The sequence below is a fragment of the Tachysurus vachellii genome, chromosome 7, assembly GCF_030014155.1.
Source record: "Tachysurus vachellii isolate PV-2020 chromosome 7, HZAU_Pvac_v1, whole genome shotgun sequence".
NCBI classification, from domain to species: Eukaryota; Metazoa; Chordata; class Actinopteri; order Siluriformes; family Bagridae; genus Tachysurus; species Tachysurus vachellii.
In genome coordinates this window covers 12,414,709-12,438,704 of record NC_083466.1, presented here as the reverse complement: position 1 = coordinate 12,438,704, position 23,996 = coordinate 12,414,709, and the positions used below count along the sequence as shown (strand labels likewise).

Genomic DNA, 23,996 nt, shown 5'->3' with positions numbered 1-23,996 from the left:
GCTTACTTAAGTCCTAGCCCTGTCTTTGTTTTATGTAGCACCTTGATCCTGGAGAAACGTTGCCTCATTTAACTGTGTACTGCAACAGTTATATATGGTTGAAACGACAATAAAAGCTTCTTGACTTGACTTGACATAAATTGCACTGGCATGCATTGAAACACGTTGACAGAAATTGAAGAACAGATGCAACCAAAAATGCACGTGAATTCTGCACCTAAGCTGTGGGATGTGGTAGTTTAGAGTTTACGGTGTTGGACTACTAACTCAAAGGTTTTGAGTTTAAATCCCAGGTCCACCAAGCTGCCACTGCTGGGAACGTGAGCAAGGCCCTTAACCCTCAGTTGTGTAGTAACCCTCAGTTTGCTCAGTTAAAATGATGTTAATGTAAGTTGCTCTGGATAAGGGTGTCTGCTAAATGTAAGCACTGTTTCTAAATGGCAATTCTTCCTGACTGCCCAGATGATTAACAATCATGCTAGTAGCTCAACTCATCTGTTTCTTTATAATTTACTCCATTGGAGATGTTGTAGCTCTGCTTTGGGAGTTTGCCAAGCAGGGTTTTGTGGGGGGTCAGTGGCTGGAAAGAAAGAAACCTCTTGGCCCTTCTGTTCGAGGAATGCATGGCTTGTAGTGAGATGCCTACCTGTCTATCTGTCAGCAGGTGTCCATTTCAGCACGGCTGTGCATTCCGACAATCCAAGACTGGCCACTTGGGGCAGAACTTAGTTCCCCTAGAGTACATATATCAATCTCAGGCCTGGCTACAGCTAGGCATGAACTCTGTGTTGTTCACTGATCCAAGACAAGCTTCATTTACCTAAGGCCTAGATTCTTTGAAGGAGTTCTACTTTCAGCTCAGCAATAAATTGGTTTAAGATAAAAGAGAGTCTTTAGCTTAGAACAAGCTGTGTCATACTGTAGGTCATTCCTGCTAACCTTCATTACAGCCTCTTACACAAGGCTTTTTCCTCACATAATTTCAAAAGTAGCATACAGTAGTATGCGTACATTTTATGTTCAACCTGTTCACCACCATATTCAGCTGAGAAATGTGAAACAAATACTTCTCCTGACCCTGCAATTGCTTTGTATTCTGTAACCCAATCATTAAGCACTTCCAGCATCTCTCTGAGGAATATCAGTTCATTACACAGTTCAAGATTCCAAACACTCAATCAGGGATTAAGTGTCTGAAAAGAGAAACTGTGGGCAGTGAGTGGAAAGCTTCTGGGCTTCGAGGCTGTCTATTGTTACAGGAAAGCCTTTGTGCAGAGAACTGGTAGAGTATGGAACAGCGCCAGTCCATGGAGGACTAACCATTCTCCCATACTGGTTTCATGGTGCTCAGTAATCACACGGAGCACTGGGAATTAGAGCAGAAAGGACTAGGTCTCAGTTCACTTTATCTCTTTTCTTCTTCTCCTTAATTCAGTAGAGTAAACTGCTGATTGGGTACTTAATTCCACCATCTGCTACCTCTCTGTTACCCTCACTGAATTTCAGTTTGACATCTGGATTCAGCCGGATTTCACTCTGGAATTGAAAGGAACATTTCTGATTGGTTTGTGCACCACATGTGGAGGAAGAAGGCAATAATTCCCATCCTGTGATGTCTCTGCAATTATTTGATTTGGTAGTACAAACTGGCTTGTTGATGAAACATACTGTACCCCAAATGCAGTCCCTGGCCAAAATAAATATTGTATTAATTTTTGTAATAAGAAGAATCACAATCACTATAGAACACAATAAATATATAACATTTTCAGTAAATTTTAATGGACAGACTTCATATAAAAAGAAAATCATATAAAAGTTTACAAATCCTTCCTGTTGTAACATCTCAAAACCCTTAACTTGTTAGGTATTAAGTGACTGATTAAGACTCATTATGCAGATCAGGAATAATCATTAGGTTATTTTTTAGATATACAAACCTGTAACACTAACACTTAACCACCGTGGGCTTCTCTAAGAAGCTGACTGAGTATCTGAAAATGAAGCTGAGGAAGACAATTTCCACTGTCTGAAAAGGGCCACTGTAGAAGTCAAGGTAAGATATGAAAGACAAAGCAAAATCCCCACAAAACATCAGTGACCTGCAGGAAGGTTTAGCTAACGCAGATTGGTGGTGTATTGTTTTTCTGTGCATTGTTACTTGCACAAACATGATCTACATGGAAGAGTCCTCAGAGGGTCACAGGTAAGGATTCCCCATCACAAACATGAATGTCTAGTTTATGCAAAACAATATCTAGCTATGCCAGAGGCATTTAGGGAATGAATGCTGTAGTAGACTGATTAATTAAATATGGATGTAAGAATGGATTCCAGTAAATTCTGCTGGAATAGCTGTAAATTCTGTAATCAAATGTTGCACAGTCAATCAAGACTCCAAAGTTCTAGGATCTAATAATCCAAAACCTGCCGCAAAAAACCCAATGACCCACTTTTCAAGCTTAAGTTTTTGGAATGGCTCTCACAGTCTACTAAGCTAAACATGCACTTACCTGAGCCTCTTTCATATTCATTTTACCGTAAATATATAGACATTAAACATGCTGTTTATGCAGAAAGGCTCAAAAATATACCAGATATAGAAATGTTCTGCAACAATTAATGGTTAAAAATGTATTAAACAAACTGGGGTATAACTAAGTACTGACTTAATATGGTGTCTAAACTTTTGCTACAATTACTTTTGTTATTGTGTTAGTCAAATATAAATAACAATGTGTATATTTAAATAGTTTGCTGCAGCAGGTTTTCTACCTCTAAATGAACAAAATGTAATTTGACTGGGGTGCCTAAACTTTTGCATACAACTGCATGCTTCTTATATATATATATATATATATATATATATATATATATATATATATATATATATATATATAAATTTTTTTAACAAAGGCTGTTACATTTTTTAAAAATAATTTTTATCATAGCCTTTATTTACCAGGAAAAGTCATACTGTACATACAAACATACATACAAGTGTAATACAAATTAAGCAAATTATAATATATTTCAATATGTGATGAGAAGAGGATCAATGTCAGTACATAAATAAATCAGATAAAGCCTCTACAGCCAGATGCTTCTGTCATCAAACCAGTTAAAATCACTTTAAAAGTGTGCAAAGTGATCAGCTCCTTAAGTTAAAATGGGGATTTACTGTACATGAGGATTCTAACAGATATCTGTCACATTTCAGTATGGGGTGTCTTGGGAAAACTCTTCACATCTCTGAGAACAAAGTTCACTTATCATGTTATAGACTAATTACCATAAAAGGGAGAATGTCTCGTTTAAAGACGGATTATACCCGACTGAATCTCAGGAGCATTTCCCAGCCGGTATCAGATTGGGAACTGAATTGTTTACACTCATGTCTGATCAGTGTTTGTTAAACTGGATCCTTAATCCATCCCAAAAAAGATAGATAGATATACACTGAACAAAATTATAAATACAACACTTTTGTTTTTGTCTCAATTGTTCATGAATTGAACTCAAAGATGTAAGCCTTTTTTCTATGTACACAAAAGGCCTATTTCTCTAAATATTGTTCACAAATCTGTCTAAATCTGTGTTAGTGAGCACTTCTCCTTTACCGAGATAATTCATCCCCCTCAAAGGTGTGGCATATGAAGATGCTGATTAGACAGCATGATTATTGCACAGGTGTGCATTAGGCTGGCCACAATAAAAGGCCACTCTAAAATGTGCAGTTTTACTGTATTGGCGAGTCCAGTGGGGTCCGAAAACCAGTCAGTATCTGGTGTGACCCCCATTTGCCTCATGCAGTGCAACACATCTCCTTCACATAGAGTTGATCAGGTTGTTGATTGTGGCCTGTGGAATGGTCCACTCCTCTTCAATGGCTGTGCGAAGTTGCCTGATATTGGCAGGCACTGGAACATGCTGTCATAGACGCCGGTCCAGAGCATCCCAAACATGCTCAATGGGTGACATGCTCGGTGATCATGCTGGCCATGCAAGAACTGGGATGTTTTCAGCTTCCAGGAATTGCGTACATATCCTTGCAACATGGGGCTGTGCATTTCGGACTATAGAACACCAGCTTCTAGAATGGGGAATGCGGACACTTCTCTGGCTGACGAGCTAAACATCTTTTACACTCGCTTCGAGGCTGCAGCTAAACACGATAGCGGTGCTAGCAGCACAAACAACATGCACGCTGAGAGAGCTGGAGAGGTAAACATGTTCACCATCTTGGAGCATGACGTGAGTAGGGCAATCAGAAAAGTGAATACCAGGTAGGCAGCAGGACCAGACAGCATCACAGGTCGGGTTCTGAAAGCCTGCGCTGACCAGCTAGCACCAGGAGAGGTCATTCCAATCGCTAATCATCAACGGGACTCCAGTGGAGAGAGTGGACAGCTTCCGGTACCTGGGTGTTCACATCACACAGGACCTGTCTTGGTCCTGTCACATCAACACCCTTGTGAAGAAGGCGTGGCAGTGTCTGTACCATCTGAGACGCTTAAGGGACTTCAAACTACCCTCTCAGGTGCTAAATACTTTCTACACCTGCACCATTGAGAGCGTCCTGACGTGTAGCATCACTTCCTGGTCCGAGAACAGCACCATGCAGGACAGGCGAGCCCTACAGACTGTGGTGCGGTCAGCTGAACGTACCATCCACACCGAGCTCCCTGACCTGCAGGACATCTACAGCATGCGGTGCCGGACCAGGGCCAGGAAGATTGTAAAGGATCTCAGCCATCCCAACAATGGACTCTTCTTTGTTGCGTTCATGAAAACGCTTCAGCTACTTGAAAGCAAACACAGTGACAATGAGGAGAAGCTTCTTCCCGCAGGCCATTCGGAGTTTAAACCAAGAAACACCCAGGATCTAGATCTAGTACTGGACCTCTCCCCTTCACTGTGTTTCTGCACAACTTCTTTTGCACTGCCACTTTAACTCTGGACTTGCACAGCACAGTACCACTTTATACAATTTATACACACCATATTGCACATGGACACTTGCATGCATACATGCATTTATGTATATTTATGTATATGTATATACATTGTTTTTCAGTTATATTTTCATATTTTATATAGTTTTTTTAAATATATAGTTTATACTTTTTTATTTATCTACCTCCTTTGGTTATATTTTTTTATCCCAAATTGCATTCCTTATGTTTGAATACCGGACAGATGCAAAAAGCATTTCACTGCACGTCGTACTCTGTATGTATGGTGTGACAAATAAAATTTGATTTGATTATCATGCTGCAACATGAGGTGATGGTCATGGATAAATAGCACAACAATGGGCCTCAGGATCTCATCACAGTATCTCTGTGAATTCAAAATGCCATCAATAAAATGCACCTGCGTTCGTTGTCCAAAGCATACCTGCCCATACCATAACCCCACCACCATGGGCCACTCGATCCACAATGTTGAAATTAGCAAACCACTCACCCACATGACGCTATAAACTGTCTGCCATCTGCCCTGTACAGTGAAAACCGGGAGTCATCCATGAAGAGAATGCCTCTCCAAAGTGCCAGATGCCATCGAATGTGAGTATTTGCCCACTCATGTCGGTTAGGAGGACGAACTGCTGTCAGGTCGAGACACCGATGAGGATGACGAGCATGCAGATGAGCTTCCCTGAGATGGTTTCTGACAGTTTGTTCAGAAATTCTTTGGTTATGCAAACCGATTGTTCCAGCAGCTGTCCGGGTGGCTGTTCTCAGACGATCTTGATGGTGAAGATGCTGGATGTGGACGTCCTTGGCTGGTGTGGTTACACCTTAGTCTGCGGTTGTGAGGCCGGTTGGATGTACTGCCTAATTCACTGAAATGCCTTTGGAGACAGTTTATGGCAGAGAAATTAACATTCAATTCACGGGCAACAGCTCTGGTGGACATTCCTGCAGTCAGCATGCCAATTGCATGCTTCCTCAAAACTTGCGACATCTTTGGCATTGTGCTGTGTGATAAAAACTGCACATTTTAGAGTGGCCTTTTATTGTGGCCAGCCTAATGCACACATATGCAATAATCATGCTGTCTAATCAGCATCTTCATATGCCACACCTGTGAGGTGGATGAATTATCTCGGTAAAGGAGAAGTGCTCACTAACACAGATTTAGACAGATTTGTGAACAATATTTAAGAGAAATAGGCTTAGATCTTTAGGTTCAGCTCATGAAAAATGGGGGCAAAAACAAAAGTGCTGCATTTATAATTTTGTTCAGTGTAGATAACCAAGGCATTAAAAGCCTATAAAAAAGTAAACAAATGATATAAAATAAAATTTATGAAATCAATAATAGAAAATCGCTAAATCAGATTTTTTAAAAACTGTTTGTAAGAATTCAGCTACAGTAACATATGACAGGTTTTCCTAAACCACCACACATTTTTCCACAACAACTCATTTTCATGTTTCTTTGTATCAGTAACTCGTCTACAAAATCTCACCCATTCACTATCACGATATACAGTATGTATCACACAATAATACCACAACTATACATATCCCACTGGGTAATACTGTAATAATACCAATATTATACTGTTATTAAATAGAGTATATACTGTATACTGTATACCAGTATTATAATAATAGTATATATTTCCATGGATCCATGGCCAGGATGTGTGTTAAATTAGGCACTGATCAATGAATCCTGTACAGAGTCAAAAGGCTCTAGTGTTAAATCCCAAACAAAAATCACAGAGCTAGTGCTCACTTCCCACATTGTTTTTGGCATCATTTTTTCCCAAGACTAACTGTTACTAACACATCCAAAACAAAGAGATTGTCTATCTCGCTCCTTACTCTGATGCTTTCTTTTTCTACTTTGCCTCATACGAGTGCTGCTTTACATATGAGACATTTATACACACAAACATATGTCTTCTTATTTTAAAGTGTCTATCCATTTTGTAAAACATCTTTGCTGGATATCAATCCTTTGCTGTTAGTTATTTCTGCCTTAAATTATAATTACCAGGAATCAGATAGGTTGTCGGCAACAGAGCCCTAAAATATAGCTGCGAATAGTTTCTTTCTAGCCAGAGCAAACATTTGCCCTACTAATTCCAGTATGGCTCAGTGAAAATGGCCTGCTGACCCTCAGTCAGCCAAGTTGTGTTTTGGAACATTGTCAAAACACAAGGGGCCAAGAAAATATGGTGCAGAATGACCTGACAGTGGGCACTGCAAACAGTACTGTAACTACTATGAGAAATATCAAATACTAAAATGCTCTGTCAAATTCTCACTGAACCTCATATATTTCATGTCCGAGAGCATGAAGTCAGACCAAGACAACCAGCCACAGCAGCCTGACTAATGAACAATCTTATGCGATTTGTCAGTGTGATGCATAATATTAAGTAAACACGGGAAAAGCCAGCACTGACTTCATCTAATTGCTCTTACGTACATTTGAATGCATCGTCTTGCTCGTTTCCGTTAAGCCATTCTACATTATGCACGGTTTATAATTAAATAGCAACTTGTAGTAATATGATAATGTGAATGTTAAATCCTGGAAGCAAGGACAAGGTGACAAATTAAAGGAAAAGTGGTTGCATTGTTATGCTGTAGAAATAAGCTGGCATTTCCCATGTATGATCTGGGTCCACTTGTCTTCTTGGTGTCACTACAAATCAATAGAAAGTTATTCTGGCTGATCACCGTTATCCAAAAAAAAAAGGAAAAAATTGGAGTGTTCTCTTCCTGGAGGATTCTGTTTTCTTTCGCACTGCATCAGGGCTCAATAATTGGTTTGATGAATATGAAAGTTTTGTAAATCAAGGTCACCATCTTGGACTGAGGTGGTAGCACTCTCTGTCACCATCATCGAAATATCACGAGAGAGTAATTTTTGGAAGGATGGTGTTCACCTCTACAGTACAGTTCAAAACAATTGTAGAAAATTTGCCAAGTTGCAGACAAGCTGTTCTGCTTTTCCTTTCATTTGTCACCCAGTTGTTTCTATTTTTATTTTTGGAAGTGCTTTAACACCCCCCTCCATCTAAGCAACATGTGGTGTGAAATATCTGGTACTGCTCATGGTTTAATTAGGGTATTAGTCCCCCTAATAGTCTGACTATTGCTTTCTCAAAATAGCTTTTGCGTTTTAAAAGAAAATAACGATGATAACAAACCAAAGCTGCAAATTATCTTTCAAAGTAACAATTTTAAATTTATGCTTTCTCTGTCTCTATCTGGTGGAGCACTCAATACCTAAAAAGATGTGTCAAATCAACACTTAGTATTTGGGATATAGCAAAACAAATACTTTTACCATCATAAAATACCAACAAGGCAACAACTAGCAGGTAGAAACAACAATAATACTGTAGATTATTTAGGAAACAGTAAACACTATTTTAGCTAAGGTACATTGCTTTCCTTTTTTTTTTTAACTGAGTAGTTATTGGTGTGCAGCACTTAAATTTCAGGCCAGAAAGAGTTAAATTGAATTAGAAAAAAAAAAAAAAAAAAAAAAAAAAAAAAAAGATGAAATTACAACCAACAAACATTAGTAACTGCATTGTCCAATTATTGTTTCTTTTGAACTATACAGAGCACTTCTAATAATCATTGTCCTTGCTGTTCTCTGCAACATATCTTATGTTTACTCTAAACTAAACGTTACACTTTCCATTCTTCGTTCCTTGTTATGTTGTCACAGCTAACTATACCAACACCTACTCAGATGCCAGTGTAAACCCATGATAAAGTACAGAAGCTATTTTCTATTCAGCTTTGAAAACTCGCAGTCTTTGGGTTTGTGAGCACAATGGTGATCTTAAGAGACAACCTAAATATCTGGTAAAAATTTTGGCAAAAGCATTTCGAGGTTTTTCCACTAGTAAACTAATATCCTAGCAATTTCACATGACTGTACATTTTTCATGGGAACAATTTGACCTGGACGTGCAATTCTTAATAAAAGAAGCAACTCACTTCCAAAACCTAAGACTGAAATAACACAATTACTAAACTGAACAAAAAAAATACCACCCAGGTTCTTTTGCCTCGTTTTCAGACTGATCTCCACTCGAAACTAGACTATATACAGCTATATATACTCTGGCCATTTTACCCATTTTGCTGTCAGTAGAGATTCACTTTTTCATGGCATGGATTTCTCAATTTGTTGAAAACATTCCTTTGAGATTCTTTTGTTGACCAGATTGCATCACATAATTGCTGCATATTTGTCAGCTGAACATTCATGCCTCAATCCCCAAGTTCTACCACATGCCAAGGTTGCTCGATTGAATTCTTTTCTGGTGACTGGATAGGCTGTTAATGTATACTGAACTCATTTCCATGGAACAAATTTGAAATGATTCACATTCATAATTATATGTAATTATACAATGGTTAAATTGTGGCCATAAAAGGATGCTCATGGTCAGCAACAATACTCAGAAAGGCTGTAGCATTAAATTGATGTTCAACTGGTATTAAGAGGATGAATAAATGCCATGAATTCATTCCCCACACCATTACACCAGCACCTCAGCCTGAACTGTTGGCACAAGGTAGGTTGTGTTTATGGTTTCATGATGTTTACACCAAGTTCTGATCCCCCTACCGACCTACCAGCTGCATGTCACAGCAGAAATTGAGATTCCTGAAACCAGACCAGATATTTAAATCAACCGTCAAGTTTCGAGTGTGACCCACTTTTCTTCTAACCTCTCACAACAACAAGGAATTTCTGCCCATTTTTACAGTTTTCACACCAATCCATGTAAACTCTAGAAATTGTTACTTTTTCTGAAATACAATATCCAACCTGTGTAGCACTATCTAATATGACAGTCAAAGTCACTGAGATCAGACTTTTCCCCCTTTTTAATGTCGATGTGTATTTTAACTGAAGCTCTTAACCTGTATCTGCATGATATTATGCAAAGCATTTTGCCAAATGATTAGATAATTAGGTTAATGTGCAGGTGTACAGGTGTGCTAATAAAGTGTATCTACCATGTATCACCATTTTTAATGTTACTTGAAATTATCACGAGGAACATTTAATGAGTCCTTTTTATTTTCACACACATGATTCCCAAAAAATACAAAGCTCCATTTGTGAATGAAATTAATACTGATTGCGTTGCTTCCATTTGATTAATGGCATAGCCATCGCGGTGCTCATTTAATTTGTTTCCATTCATTGTTTAAAAAGCAATTTTCCCTGTGTGGGTTTTCATTTAGGAATTACTGTGTGCTTTTCCAGTAAATCACAAGTGAATTTTCCAGGTCCTCAGGTTTTTAGAATGCTAATACTCTTGAATTAGACTGCATTAGATTAGACTGTCTTACTTACAAAAGGACCTGATAATGATTTTACAACGTGTGATAAAATAACAATGTGAAGCATGTAAAGAATTCAGCAGTGATTGTGTGGTGACTGTTCTCTAATTGTTTCTGGCAGAACAGAGAGAGCCAGCTGGGCTGCTGGATACACATTTAAAACTGAAGCTGTAGAGCTGATATTGTTTTCAACGTATCAACTGGGAAAGATCCCATGAGTAGGCAATCTCTGAAAAAAAAAAAATGCTGCTGAATTTTTTTAACTAAGTGTAGGATGCCAGCTAGTGGATGGAATCGGCAGCTGCATGTTCAACAATTTATAAAGTGGAATAAATGTGGTGATAAGATACTTCTCAGTTAACCTTTATTGTGTGATCAAATATATCTTGGTCAGGTGGTGGATTGTGAGCTTATTCCAGGACCACTGGTTGCAAGGGGGGAAGTCGTGGCCTAATGGTTAGAGAGTCGGACTCCTAACCCTAAGGTTGTGGGTTCGAGTCTCGGGCCGGCCACGACTGAGGTGCCCTTGAGCAAGGCACCGAACCCCCCAAGCTGCTCCCCGGGCACCGCAGCTGCTCCGGGTGTGTGTTCATGGTGTGTGTGTTCACTGCTGTGTGTGTGCACTTTGGATGGGTTAAACGCAGAGAACAAATTCTGAGTATGGGTCACCATACATAGCCGTATGTCACGTCACTTCACTTCATTGATGGGGCACCAGTCATATCACACACACATTAACAGTGCACACATTTTTTGAAAGTGGGAGGAACCCAGATTATTTATTTTTCTTGTATTATCATTAACATATTCATATGGCCCTGTTCATTTTCTGTAGTGCTTATCACACAGTGTCATGTAGAGCCTGGATCCTATCCCAAGGGGCACAAGGTGGGGGACACCATGGACACGGTGCCAACTTACCACAGACCACAATTGCACACACTTAAACCGCCAAACACACACTATGGATATGCCATTAAGCCAACAACCATGTCTATTTCCAAGTGGAAGAAACTGGAGTACCTGGAAGGAACCACTGAAGCCCTGGAATAACACACAAACTCACACACAGGGCAGAGGAACCGACTCCCCATCCCAAGAAGTGTGACACCAACATTCTATCCACTTAGCCACCATGCCCCCATCATATTAAAATAATTTGCTATAATAATAATAATAATAATAATAATAATAATAATAATAATAATAATAATAATAATAATAATAATAAAAATAATACTCCAGTATTATTATCGTAATAACAACTGATCTTGTGAAAGACATTTTTAAAGCATAAGATGCACTAAAAGGATGTGATATATTTGTATGCTAAAGCCTTTCAGCTTCCCTTCACTGGAACTAAGAGACCCTAACCTGTTTCAGCAAGACATTGGCACTGTGCACAATGTGAGTTCCACCAAGAAATGTTTTAACAATGTTTTTGTGGAAGAACTTGAGTGTCCTGCAACAGAGCCTTGACCTCAAACCCAGAGAATGCCTTTAAGATGAACTGGAATGATTACTACATGCCAGGGGTCCTCACCTGACATGCCATGACCATGGCCATGCTCCAATATATTGTGGAAAGCCTTCAGACACGATTGGAGGTTATTAGAACAGAACAGGGGTTTTAAATCTATAATGAAATTTTTAATAAGCACATACTGTATGGATGTGACTTTTTAGGTGTCCAGATACTTTTGGCAATATTGTAAACTTCACAATAATATATCTTAATTGTCATAAACATTACAGTTATTGTCATATTATTATTATTATTATTTTTAATCAGGGCCAGTTGTATTTTGTTGAGACAAATCAGAAAGTAAAAAATAAACAACGTTCTCACACAGAGATGCTGCTGCATTGAACACACCCTCTTTGTTAAATGCCACACTTGACTTGGCACACTGTGGACACTAGAGTGCTCTGTTGCTGTTTGAGTGAATGAAAAGCCACAAAAATCACTTAGGTCCAGGTTGTGATTTTTGCACTAAACTTGTACTATATGGATGAAATATGATGTTGCTAAATGTTTTTTGGTAATATAAAACTGTTGTATGCCTAACAGTGTAATTAAAAAGCACATTAAAGGGCTTGTGTACATTTTGTACTATCATTAATGTGTGATAATTAACACTTAACTAATGTTGTTAAGGTAGTTCTAATGTTATATCACAATTAACTAATATATTATCCAGATGATGCAGTGGGTAACATTGCTTCCTCACAGCTCCAGGGTTTATTCCTGTGATTAGAGTCTGATTTAGTGTTTATGTTTATGAGTTTTGCATGTTTTCCTGTGCTTGTGTGAGATTCCTCAGGGTTCTCTAGTTTTCTTCTATTGTTGAACGAAAAATGTAGATAGATGAATTAGCCCATAAATGTGAATGAGTGCATAAACACACGTGAAAGGATGAATGAAGTGGTTAATAAAGAGAAATGAATGCATGATATATTATACACCCTCTACATCACCCCCCAATACTCTATGAAGACTCATTATCTGTTCATACCTCTTTTTTGAGAACACACGACAAACAGCTCTCTTGTGTGGGGTTCAACAAAATAAAAAACACAGTTCCACCATCATTTTACAAACGCTTACCAAGCACCTCAACTTTAATTATTAGACTGCTTAGGTTAAGATCCAAACTTGCCATTTTTTTGTCTTGTAACTACTGGTAATTTACAATTTTACTCAGAATAATTTTTATTTTAACCCAACTTAATTTGCTCTTTCACAATTGGGCTTTCACAGGTGTTTGTACACCTTACTTCAGACGATGGCTGGTTGCTGTATATGATACTTGCCTTCAAAACTTTTCAATTATTTCAAATTATTATACAATAATTACACAGATAATATAGAAAGCTTATAGACACAAAGCACAGTGTCCAGCTGGTCAAACTACTTTGCATTATAGCATTGGGACATTATACCATTGTACATTGAATAACAAAAGGCTTGGATTTAACTTGGATTTCATTTTTTTTTTTTAACTATGGCACTGCTGTTTTACCTTCATATTGTGTCTATCATCATGATATCAAACCTCAAAAAATGAAATACTGTGATATGTAAAGTGTACCTTCAAAATAGCTGCAAAATATTTTTTTTTTCTTTTTTTTCTTGCACTGCCGTTGAGTTTCTGTGGTGAAACTCAAACTGAGCGTGGGACCAATATAGAGGTCAGTCCAGGCCACATGTCTGGCAGCAGGAAGGCAGTGAATGCATGTCAGGCATCTCCACATGGGTTCCAAACACGAGCTTCTCCTTGAAACCCGCTGTCTAAGGTTACTGCGAAAAAAACTGCGGCAAGCACACTGAACTTCACAGCCGTCACTTTTTGCACACCATGTGATTAAGATGATCTCTTTATTAGTTATTCATTTCTATAATTTGTTCTACGGTCATGAATTATTGAGTGAGGTTTTGGGATGCGACCGTGCATTGATTTTTAAAAAAATATTAGGCAACCTTTTGTCAGTATGTTTTGTAATAAAAAAAACTTTTTGTGAAGCTCTAGGCTGCTGATGTAGTGTGAAAGCTTTGATTTGTGCGGAAACAGATACCTGGCATGCAGAAAATGAACGACTACAGCAGCATTCAGCATTGATCCCGACTTGCTGTTGCCACATTTCAATATCAATGCATCAGTGCGTTTAGCTAATGCGTGTATCTGCTCTGCAAAACGCCATTGTATAATAAATAGTCTTATTCAAAAGCGCAACAGAAGCGTCTGGCAGAAATAAGATGCAGATAATGATGCATATGGGTGGAGAGAGCAGTCATGATGATGCTGCTGCTGATGATGATGGTGATCGCTGAGTAGCGCGTTCATTTGGAGGCGCACAGTGCTGTGTAGTGTGAACGGACCGTGTGGAATGCATTGCGCTCTTCTCTGCGCGCTCACACACTCGTGCGCTTTAAAGCTTTGGCCACGCCGCCTGCCCAATTAGGGATTCATACCGTCTGACCACGCCATCTCATTGATCCTTATTTTTATCCAGTGCATCAACTAGCTCCCAGAAGCCTCCACGAATCAGCCGCTGGTTATCTGGTTATCAGGTTGGGTTTGAATGAGCGCGCGCTAGACGGAGCTGCGCACCGACACGGACGTCGCTCTCAGTTCAGTTTCAGCCCGGGACGCGTCGTAAACAGTTCTTCCCTGTCATTCTGCTCCTGTCTTTGCATGGTGATTATTTCTATAATATTGCACGGTTTAAAAACGAGTTATGAAGGCTTCAGAAGCCACAAATCCTCCCAGGTGCGCTGCGAAAATGGAGAGAGACTCAGGCTTGGGAGGGAAGCAGCATTATCTCCGAACCATCACCGGTGCAATCCCGTTTGTTTTCTCCGTCGTGTCTGTCGCCTTTTGCATTCTCCTGGGGATTCAAACCAGTGACATAAAGAACAGAATGCTCGATTTAGAAAGCGGCAATGGAGAGCACATTTTACACCCGTTTGCTGAGGTTTCCATAGACGAGTTTAACTCAATGGTACAGGAGAGAGTGGACGAGGTCCTGTCACAGGTAAGCCACGTAAAATTGCTTAGAAAGCGTATGCATTAATGTGACATTTTACTCTTTTACACATAGCATCTACCCCTTTGTACACTTTTAACCCAGCAATTAGTTAACATGTGTTTTGGTTTCTTTTCATTCCATAGCGCTCCTATGAACATTTTGCACGCGCAAGGACTGCACGTGAAGTCCCATCTGACTGCAACTGCCCACCAGGTAATCACTAACAATATCATACAGTACCTTGTGTATCATTCAGTGGTCTACATGAGCAATACAGGATATGACTTTAGCATATTGCGCACATGATCTTATTTTTTCAGATTTTGTGTAACTCTGTCAAAGTGCACGGATCACTAGTGCGCACTGTTGATTCAGAAACTTCTAGTTAAGGGCACTGAGTTGGAAATTGGACCTGTGTTGCAGAAGAGCTATTAAATATTCTCGAGGTTTGTTGGCAAATGAGGCGCGTTAATGTGCCACGTGGGGCGCTGATTGACGTTTAGCTCGGCAGGGCTTCCTCTGCTGAACATCCTCTACACACAACAACAATAACAACAAAAAAGCTGACTAACATTCAGATGGCAGGATCTGACTCTAGATAATGCATTTTATAAAATTTATTCATTCTTTAAAAACAGCATATGAGAGACTAGTAGGGCCAAACCCCTTCTAGTATGTTTTGAAAGATGCAGACAGGTGGATGCTCTGAAGGGAAGGTTTAATTATACTACTAGAAATACTCTTCTATACATAAAGGTTTTGTGAAGTTCTTGCACCCTCCACCTTTTTTCCTGAGTAAAACATCTACCTCATTTTGCAGTCTGCAGTGAGGCACGTTTTAAATTGCATCTGATCATATAGTAGACTTCCACAGTGCATGCTTCATTTTGTGGGATCCTTGCTGGAAAGCTGAAGTGACCACAAACAGCCTCTGAAAAGAATTGAATGTCTCAGTGCTAGCTGCTCATTTCTACCAGCAGATGGAAACACACATAGCTAGAAATAAGGAATTTAGAAAACATCTGATAGGAAGATGAATAAGTTGTGAATAAATTACAGCAGTTTTAGAATGACATGCACATTTTATTCTTGGTATTTAAAAAAATGTAGAATGAGTTTGCATTAGTAGAATCACCTAGTAACTAACATCATGAATGGATTGGATTAAGAATGAAATAATGCAATAGATGCTTATACTAAGATCACAATTTTGCAAAACATATTTAACCATAAGCATAATTAGTATATTATACATTTCTTTAATTGGTTAAGTAGGAACCTTTTTTTTTGACCTGTCAGTTGAAGCAAGCCAGCATCAAACTAATTTTCCCAACACTGTGCCAATATAATTTAGTTAGAAGATAGTTAATTATAAGGTTTGCTGGTACAGCTCTTTATATTGTGCATAAAAAACACACATCCAGCCTATTAATGTAATTTCTTTGACTTCAGTAGTGGATGATTCACTAACTTACTGTAGAACAACAGTACTGGGGTGAAACACAGACTGTAGCTGATTCTAGTATGCGATTCAGAAGCACAGAGAGAAAACATGATTGCGCATGTGTGTGTGTGTATGTGTGTGTGTGTGTGTGTGGGTGTGTGTGTGGGTGTGTGTGTGTGTGAGTGAGAGAGAGAGTGAGAGAGAGAGAGAGAGAGAGAGAGAGAAAGAAAGGGGTGGGGGATGAATGAAAGATGCACACCATCGAGGGCTTCAAGGTCATGTACTGCTTTGTGCATCTTTTACAAAACACAATTTGGTTCAAAATCTATTCCTATTTCACCATTGCATCTGTCATCGATTTACATAAGCTCCAAAGAATCACATGACATTAATTGGTTCAGGATTTAGGCTTCTTTTTGGTTTTCTATACATTTATGTCATTCTCCACACTGTGATCAGTATTCCAAATAATTGCCTGTTGTTTAATGGGACGTTTAATAAAAAATGCCCAACTACTGAAAGTCAACTTTTTTTTCTTTCTCGCATCATCCCTGTGTCTTTGACCAACTGTTTCTCTGTGTGTGTCTCTCTCAGTAATGCTTCAAAAACCCTTGGCAGATGAAATGTGCTGGGGACATACTATAATGGAATTTCAAACTGTTTATGTGGTTTTTCCTGAAAGTGGGTGTTGGTTTTGATAGTCAGGAATGTCTACTGGCAACACAAGATTTCTCATATTTCTCATTTTTTAGTATTGTCTTAATGTTATCCAACTTTTATCGCCATCTTTCCTCAAAGCTCATTTTCTCCTCTTATAAATATTCCCCAGCAATGGTTATACACAAAACAGTGTGAATTCAGGAAGTAGCCAAATGATAGCCACCATCCATGGTTTATTTTTCCTCAACAAGAACAGCACAAAAAATCTACTGAAACTCAGACCCCTAAACTCAAACTTAAGAAGAGATTTAAGCATTTTCAAGATGTGTGTTGCAGTGTCCTTTCTCTAGCTCAACTGGCTGACCTTGTCAGTCTAACTGTTGCATTCCTTAGCCTGTTCCAAACAATTAGGCAGGTAATTAATAAGAAGTGTATGGGCTGCAGCTTGCTGTGTGTGTTTTTCTCCCTGTGAGGGGGTAGAGGAATTACCGGCTGCCAGGTAAAGAGATATAGACATTCAGTAAGAGACGGGAGCCAGCTGCTACTGGTTAGACATCCGCCAGCAGCTTTAAAACACAAGAAGAAGGTTGCACATGTGTACAATCATGTTAGTGGGGAAAAAGGTGAAAGAGATGGATGGGAATTATAGTATAGAGGATTGTGAACAAAAATAGATATTGGAGTCCATTGGAGTGGCAAGCAGTGTTGTACAGTGTATGTAGTGAAAATGTTCCTGGTGATATTTGAACTAATGAGCCTCATCTTCTGAAGCATTTTAGCAGTTCAGAGTCAGTCAGTCACTCTATTTACCTCATACATTTCAGATACAATGCAATTTATCAGTATTATGGATATGACATTGCAGTTTACTGATTATTACGTAAAGTATGGCATTTTTACCAAAAACCTGTAGGAGAAACCCTTACAGAGGCCGAATTTGAATAACCACAGAAATGTATAGTTGTAGGTGTTTGTTTTGTTTCTCTATATTAATGAGGAAAATCTACAGTTCTAGATGGACAATCTTTATGAGATAAAACAGAAAAGCAGCCTTAACAGATTGTGTAACTGTGTAACTGTGGGGAAAAACTGATACACTGAGAGTATAAGCTGTAAATGAAATCTCAAACCTTGAGATTTCAAACCTTAGCCCTAGATCATTTAATTTAATTAAATAAAATGGTATTAAGTGATATTGACTGTTGTCTCTTTAAACATTGCAGTACAGCTGATTTAAGCCTGCTGTTTAGTATGGCATGGTAAAATTCAATTATTTTGAAATTCGAGGCAAATATGAAAATTTAGGACTACATGAACAATTTGTTTTTACATTTTAATCTTATTGTAAGATTGATATGTTTGTATGCATATAGGTTGTCAAGATTACTGCCTTTCTTAGATCTGTAAGAAAGCATGACGTATTTCCTTAAGAAAAATGGGAAACAGAAATGGAGGGTTAGCAGAACAAAACATTTCATTATGAGAAATCAGCCTGAAGATTGAAGTTTAAAAAAAAAAAAAAAAGGTTAAACCGAATGAGAGAGATAGAGGTAGAGAAAATCAACTCTTTCAAATCAAAGAGCCTGTTTGTCACTGTTGTTTGACTCTTGGCTGCATTCCGTGGATAGAAGAGAGGAATCTGAGGGTAGGAGGGAGAGATCTCACCCTCGCCTCTTACCACAGACGATGCTTCCAGGCACATGCAGTGGTTCATAGAGCCACAACACATGTGGTTGCACCCCAGTTCAGTAAAAGAAAGGCTCTACAGTTTTAAATGTCATTGTGCCACTGAAAGTTTGAATTCGCAGTCAAAATATTGTATGTTTGTAAGATCTTCTGCTTTGTTAATAGAGAGCTTTAGTAGTAAAATCCAGACCTCTGAATTGTCAACTCCAGCAGATAACAAAGTGCAGTTTGAATTGTGACATTGTGAATTGTTTTGTCATTTGAATATTAAAGTCTAGATGGAAAGGGGATAAAGAGCAACCCATAAATGTCATCATCACTCCGTAGTTTGGCTGACAAGGTTAAGCAAGCATGTAGAAAGCTGGCTGAAGTCATAAATGTGTTAGAATATGACACATAAAGTTGTGTCACATTAGCTTTGTACCTCTGTCTGTGTGGCCCCCCGTCTATGACTCACTTGCTTCTTCAACCACATAACCATGACCACTATGTGATCCATAAAAAAGACCCCTCTGTTTAGCCCCCACCACTTTTACTCCAAAAGGAGCTTCCTGCCTTACTCATTCCCACAGGAGGTCAATCTCTCTCAGTTTGGCCATGTCCAGAAGGTGAGTGCTGTGTTCTGGGTCTTTACAAAGGGAAGACCCCTAACCTCACAGGGCACATCTGTGGGAAACTCTGGATACTGAGCTATTATATTCTCCTTATTTCTAGTATGGACCGCAGACAACCCCAAAGTCAAAGAAGCTTAAAGAACTTAAAGGAACCAATGATCTATATGGTCCACTTTTTTTTGGCTCAGAGCCAGCGTATTGAACATAAGAAAATGACTCAATGTGAAATACTGTAACATCAATCTGCTCCCATGTTAGTGTTAAGTATATCGGATTGTCTTTCTTGCACTGTTTGCACACGTTTTCACACATGCACTTGTAGGTCTGGGCAGTGTACTCAGTTCTGTGTAGTTTTATGTAGCTGTGTGTTTTATGTACTGTAGCACCATGGATGTTGTTTCATTTCACTGTGTACTGCACCAGCTGTATATAGTTGAAATGATAATAAAAGCTCCTTGACTTGACTTGACTTGAAAGATGGACTGTTCATAGGGGCCCAATTGACCAGCTTCTTAGTTTTTATCCTTCCAAACATACTAAAGACCGTCCATTTCAGTGATCAGCCAGAATCCTAGACAGTTTGATTGTTTTTCTTCTCCAACACATGGATGTTTTTGAGCCTGTGAATTACTTTAAATCAACTCTGCTGGAATATAACCCAGTATAATAGATAACAGAGGTGTATCTAAGGGGGGATTTTGAGTTTGAAGCCACTGATAATATATATATATATATATATATATATATATATATATATATATATATATATATATATATATATATATATATATATATGACAGACATAAAATGAGGATTTACATACAGTGCAACTTATTACAAACAAACTCAATAACCTTGTTTTGCTCACTGTGCTATAATGAATTATAAAAGGTCGACAAAGCCATCATTAAAAATTCTCCACATTTAAACGCCCAAACAAATTTGTCCTTTAATTTGATTAATCACATCTTATTGACTAGCAGCTGCTATGGTGAGATACAGGAGCAGAATTCTGTTTTTTTTTCTTCTTTTCTGTTTAAAAGTTACAAGCCTGCTACATTCTAAGCTCAGAGACATTAAGCTGACTGCTGATAAATTTCTGGAGAAACTTTCTGGAGAAAACAAAAGAAGATCTGTTTTTATGAGATAAAAAGCATTTTTTAAAAATTAGCACAGTATTTTACACATTTTCAGTTGAACTGCCATATAGATATTGTATGGCAACACTATTATTATTATTATTATTATTATTATTATTATTATAAATAACAAATTCACACCATCATATAGATCACACAGTGATGTTATTTAGCATATTTCCTCAATCCTTTCTGTGATTAATTCCTATCTACATCAATGATCGATGACCTTAGATTTAGTAAGTAGGCTTGACATATCCAGTATATTAGAGAATCCCTTGCCCAGTATTGTGTGTGTGTGTGCACTAGCACATGGGGACTGCTTCCACTGTTCAGCACATTACAGTTACTAATGCTTTAAGGACACTCCAGTCAGCAAATATGTAATTTTATATCCACTGGGCATGATCAGTACTTGCGTCAGCCATATTGGACTGAGTGCTAGGGGGGAGCTCAAGGCCAAAAGACACAGAAAATCTCACATCTAATATCTATGTAGCCTGAAGCACTAGGTAAAAAAGTGATACAGCATCTTTTTGTCACTGATATCTGGAACAGTATTTAGTAAGGCTTTAGGTCAAACATCTTTTTGTTGGTCTTTAAACAGCATACAGATCAGATCAGTGCAAATGTCATCTTATTAATCTGCTTTCATGTTTTTTCACATGGATTGTAAACTTGCTGGAATAATGTTGAGAATGATTTCCCCCCCCGAAATATGCTTATCCATGAAAGTACTTAAAATCATAAAATATGATTATCACATTAAAAAATGCCATTTGCTCTCAATAATAGTTAAATATTGATATGTTATTGTCTGTTTTAAGGCAAATGTATTCATGTAATCTGGTGTTTTTTTTTTACCAAATGAAATGATGGATACTTTGTGCATTGGCTTTGAACTCATTAGAAAAATTCATTATTCCATTAAGTTTCAAAGGTCGTCATAGTACATGGCATGGTTCACCTGCTCCCACCCCCACCTTTCTTTCTAGATACGAAACATTGAACTCCAAGTCAGCCCTGATGTAACTCTCTCAGATGCATTTTTGCAAGCTGGGTTCAGGTATCAAAACACGTTTCCTGCTGTGATGACATCCATCACATGAGACAGCCGTGTTGGTTTTGGTTCAGTTCAGTTTGGTTTGTGTTTTGAGCAGTTGTGGCCAGAGTCTTCTCTCACATGAGACATTTCAAATGACTGATACATGTTAAATCGAAGCCCAGGAACAGCTTAAGATTCTCCCTAAGCTGTTTTAAATATCAGACTCAAATCACTGGATCTTAGAATATGATCAATTATTTGACATGAAATGGCAGCACTTTTAATCCAGCGCAAAAGAATGAATCATTCAAACAAATGAATTTATTTCTTGTTTTAAAAAAAAAAATACCTTGAAAGTAGAACACATAATCTTTGCTCAATCGGCTTCAAGGCATTTTGAATATTCGGTTAGCATATATACATAATCTTTATTGTTACACTTTTACTAACAGCCTCAGTTAGAAGGTGATACATTTATAGTGCTGTGTTTCCACATTAGTATGTACATATTCCACCTCTCTATATATTCAACATGGCAGCCAGAAAAATGTCACGTTCCCCGAATTCTTTTCAGGTGGTTTTCATGAATGGCATGGTGTGGCAAAAAAAAGAGAAGAAAAACCACTGCCTCCATGCCATTTTCCCTCTCTGCACTTATTTGTGGGTTTTCTGTGGTTACCACTATTATTGTGACACACTGCAGATGTGTACACATTTTTCGGGTAGACATTTGCTGCATACTAAAATCTTACTTAAAAACACACCATTCTAATACTTTTCCATACTCTGTTATGTGTCTATTGCTAAAATCTGCTCACAAACAAACATGTGAAAGATACACTCTCACACTAAATACACACCCTTCGAGTATTTGAGCTTCATATGATACCGCTGACCAGTGAACTGTGGGAACGGTGGTGTGACATACTTGTGTAGCCTTCAAAACAGGGATCAGATTCATAGTTTGCTACAGAAAGAGCTTCCTTAAATAGCCTCAAGCTCCATTCATAAAGAAAAGATGATAGATGGACTGGGGTTCCAAGACATGAATGCATTTCCTCGTGTCCTGAATGTGTTTCCTGAAATAGTTAGATAAATCTTATGTGTACCACCCATGGTCTAATATAGACTAGGGCTATAAATACAGTAAGACACAATGATTTTGGATTATAAAAAGCAATAAAGCAGTGTTTGCAGACTTTAGCCAAAATAATGAATTATAGGTAACTATGTAAGTGTTGATTTCTTCCGTAATATGATTTTATCTTTACAAAATCTAAAAGTAAGGAAGCAAAAATAAATAAATAAAATCTTGGCATACAAACATCCTACACAATAAGACATAATAGAGAAAAAAAGCAGCTGGATGAAGTTGGATCAAATGAGATGTCAGAAGCCATAACAATAGAGTATAGACAGAGATGAAGGAGAGGAACTAACAATCAGAAAGAAGACCTTGAGAGTTTAGAGTTTATTGCTTTGTGTGATTACATAATTTGTTTAAAAATTCTTCCAAGTTCAGAAAGCCTCATTATCCCAATTATGCAATGTCAAGATGAGGACTGTGGGCAGCTTTAGAGCTCTCGGGACTTGTAAGATCTCATTCTCGTTCTTATGTGATAAGACAAAAAACAACAACAGCTCCTTTAATTTTAGCTCTATGTAATGCGTATGGTTTGGCTGAAATGTATGGATTGCAGCATAATTAGATTGAAAGGCTAACTTTTCTTAGGTCATGTAGCTAAGTTTATTAGGCATTGACTAACTGCTAACACACTAATTTACTAATTTTCTAATTTCCTTATTTAAATCTCCATATGCTGTGCATGTTCTTTAATTAAAAGCAATTAGATTTAATAGTGAGTCCAAAGCATGGCACAATCATTGGACAAGACAAATAAAAAAGGCCTGATCACAGAATCTCTCTCTCTCTCTCTCTCTCTCTCTCTCTCTCTCTCTCTCTCTCTCTCTCTCTCTGCAAATTGACTAATCCTTACATTCGGATACTCCCACATACTCAGCCTTTTGTGTAAGAATATTTTTCAATGCATTTTATGGAAGAACATTTACTTTGTTTTTAAATATTACCTGCTAATGAAATTAACAGAGAGATCATCCCAGAATTTTACTAATTTCAGTAGTAAATAATTAAGGGAGTATTTTACTCAACACTGTTGCTGAACAAGTGAATGGTAAGATTCTGTTAGATTTTCCTAGTTGCAGGTTATTGCTTAGTTAAGTTGTATGATTCCTTATTTTTAATGAAAAAGCCCAAGTGTCCCAGACAATGTTAAAGTGAGGATTGTGTGCTAGAGTGCTAGAGCAAGTCTTGATTTATTGACTATACTTCAGAGGTGAGTGAATGACACTGACAAATTGCAGTGATTTCGCTTTAGTTAAGTCTGTAACATAGAAATCCTACGATTGCAATAGATCCTATGTAACTATTAAGTGAAGTGAATGTTTAACATTATTACCATACTAGAAGAAATGTTTACATCAGTTTGTGTTTCATTGAAATCATATTTTCTAGGT

At 38.0% G+C, this 23,996-nt stretch overlaps 1 protein-coding gene across 1 annotated transcript in view; it reads left to right on the top strand.

Annotated features, from left to right (window-relative positions):
- Positions 1–14,352: 14,352 nt before the first annotated feature.
- The window catches only part of LOC132847952 (collagen alpha-1(XXV) chain), a 134,400-nt gene continuing 124,756 nt past the window's right edge, over positions 14,353–23,996 (top strand). Inside the window, exons 1-2 of the mRNA XM_060873456.1 lie at positions 14,353–14,879; positions 15,017–15,086. Coding sequence (XP_060729439.1) covers positions 14,583–14,879; positions 15,017–15,086 — 367 coding nt within the window. The 5' untranslated portion in view covers positions 14,353–14,582. The remainder of the gene's footprint in view (positions 14,880–15,016; positions 15,087–23,996) is intronic.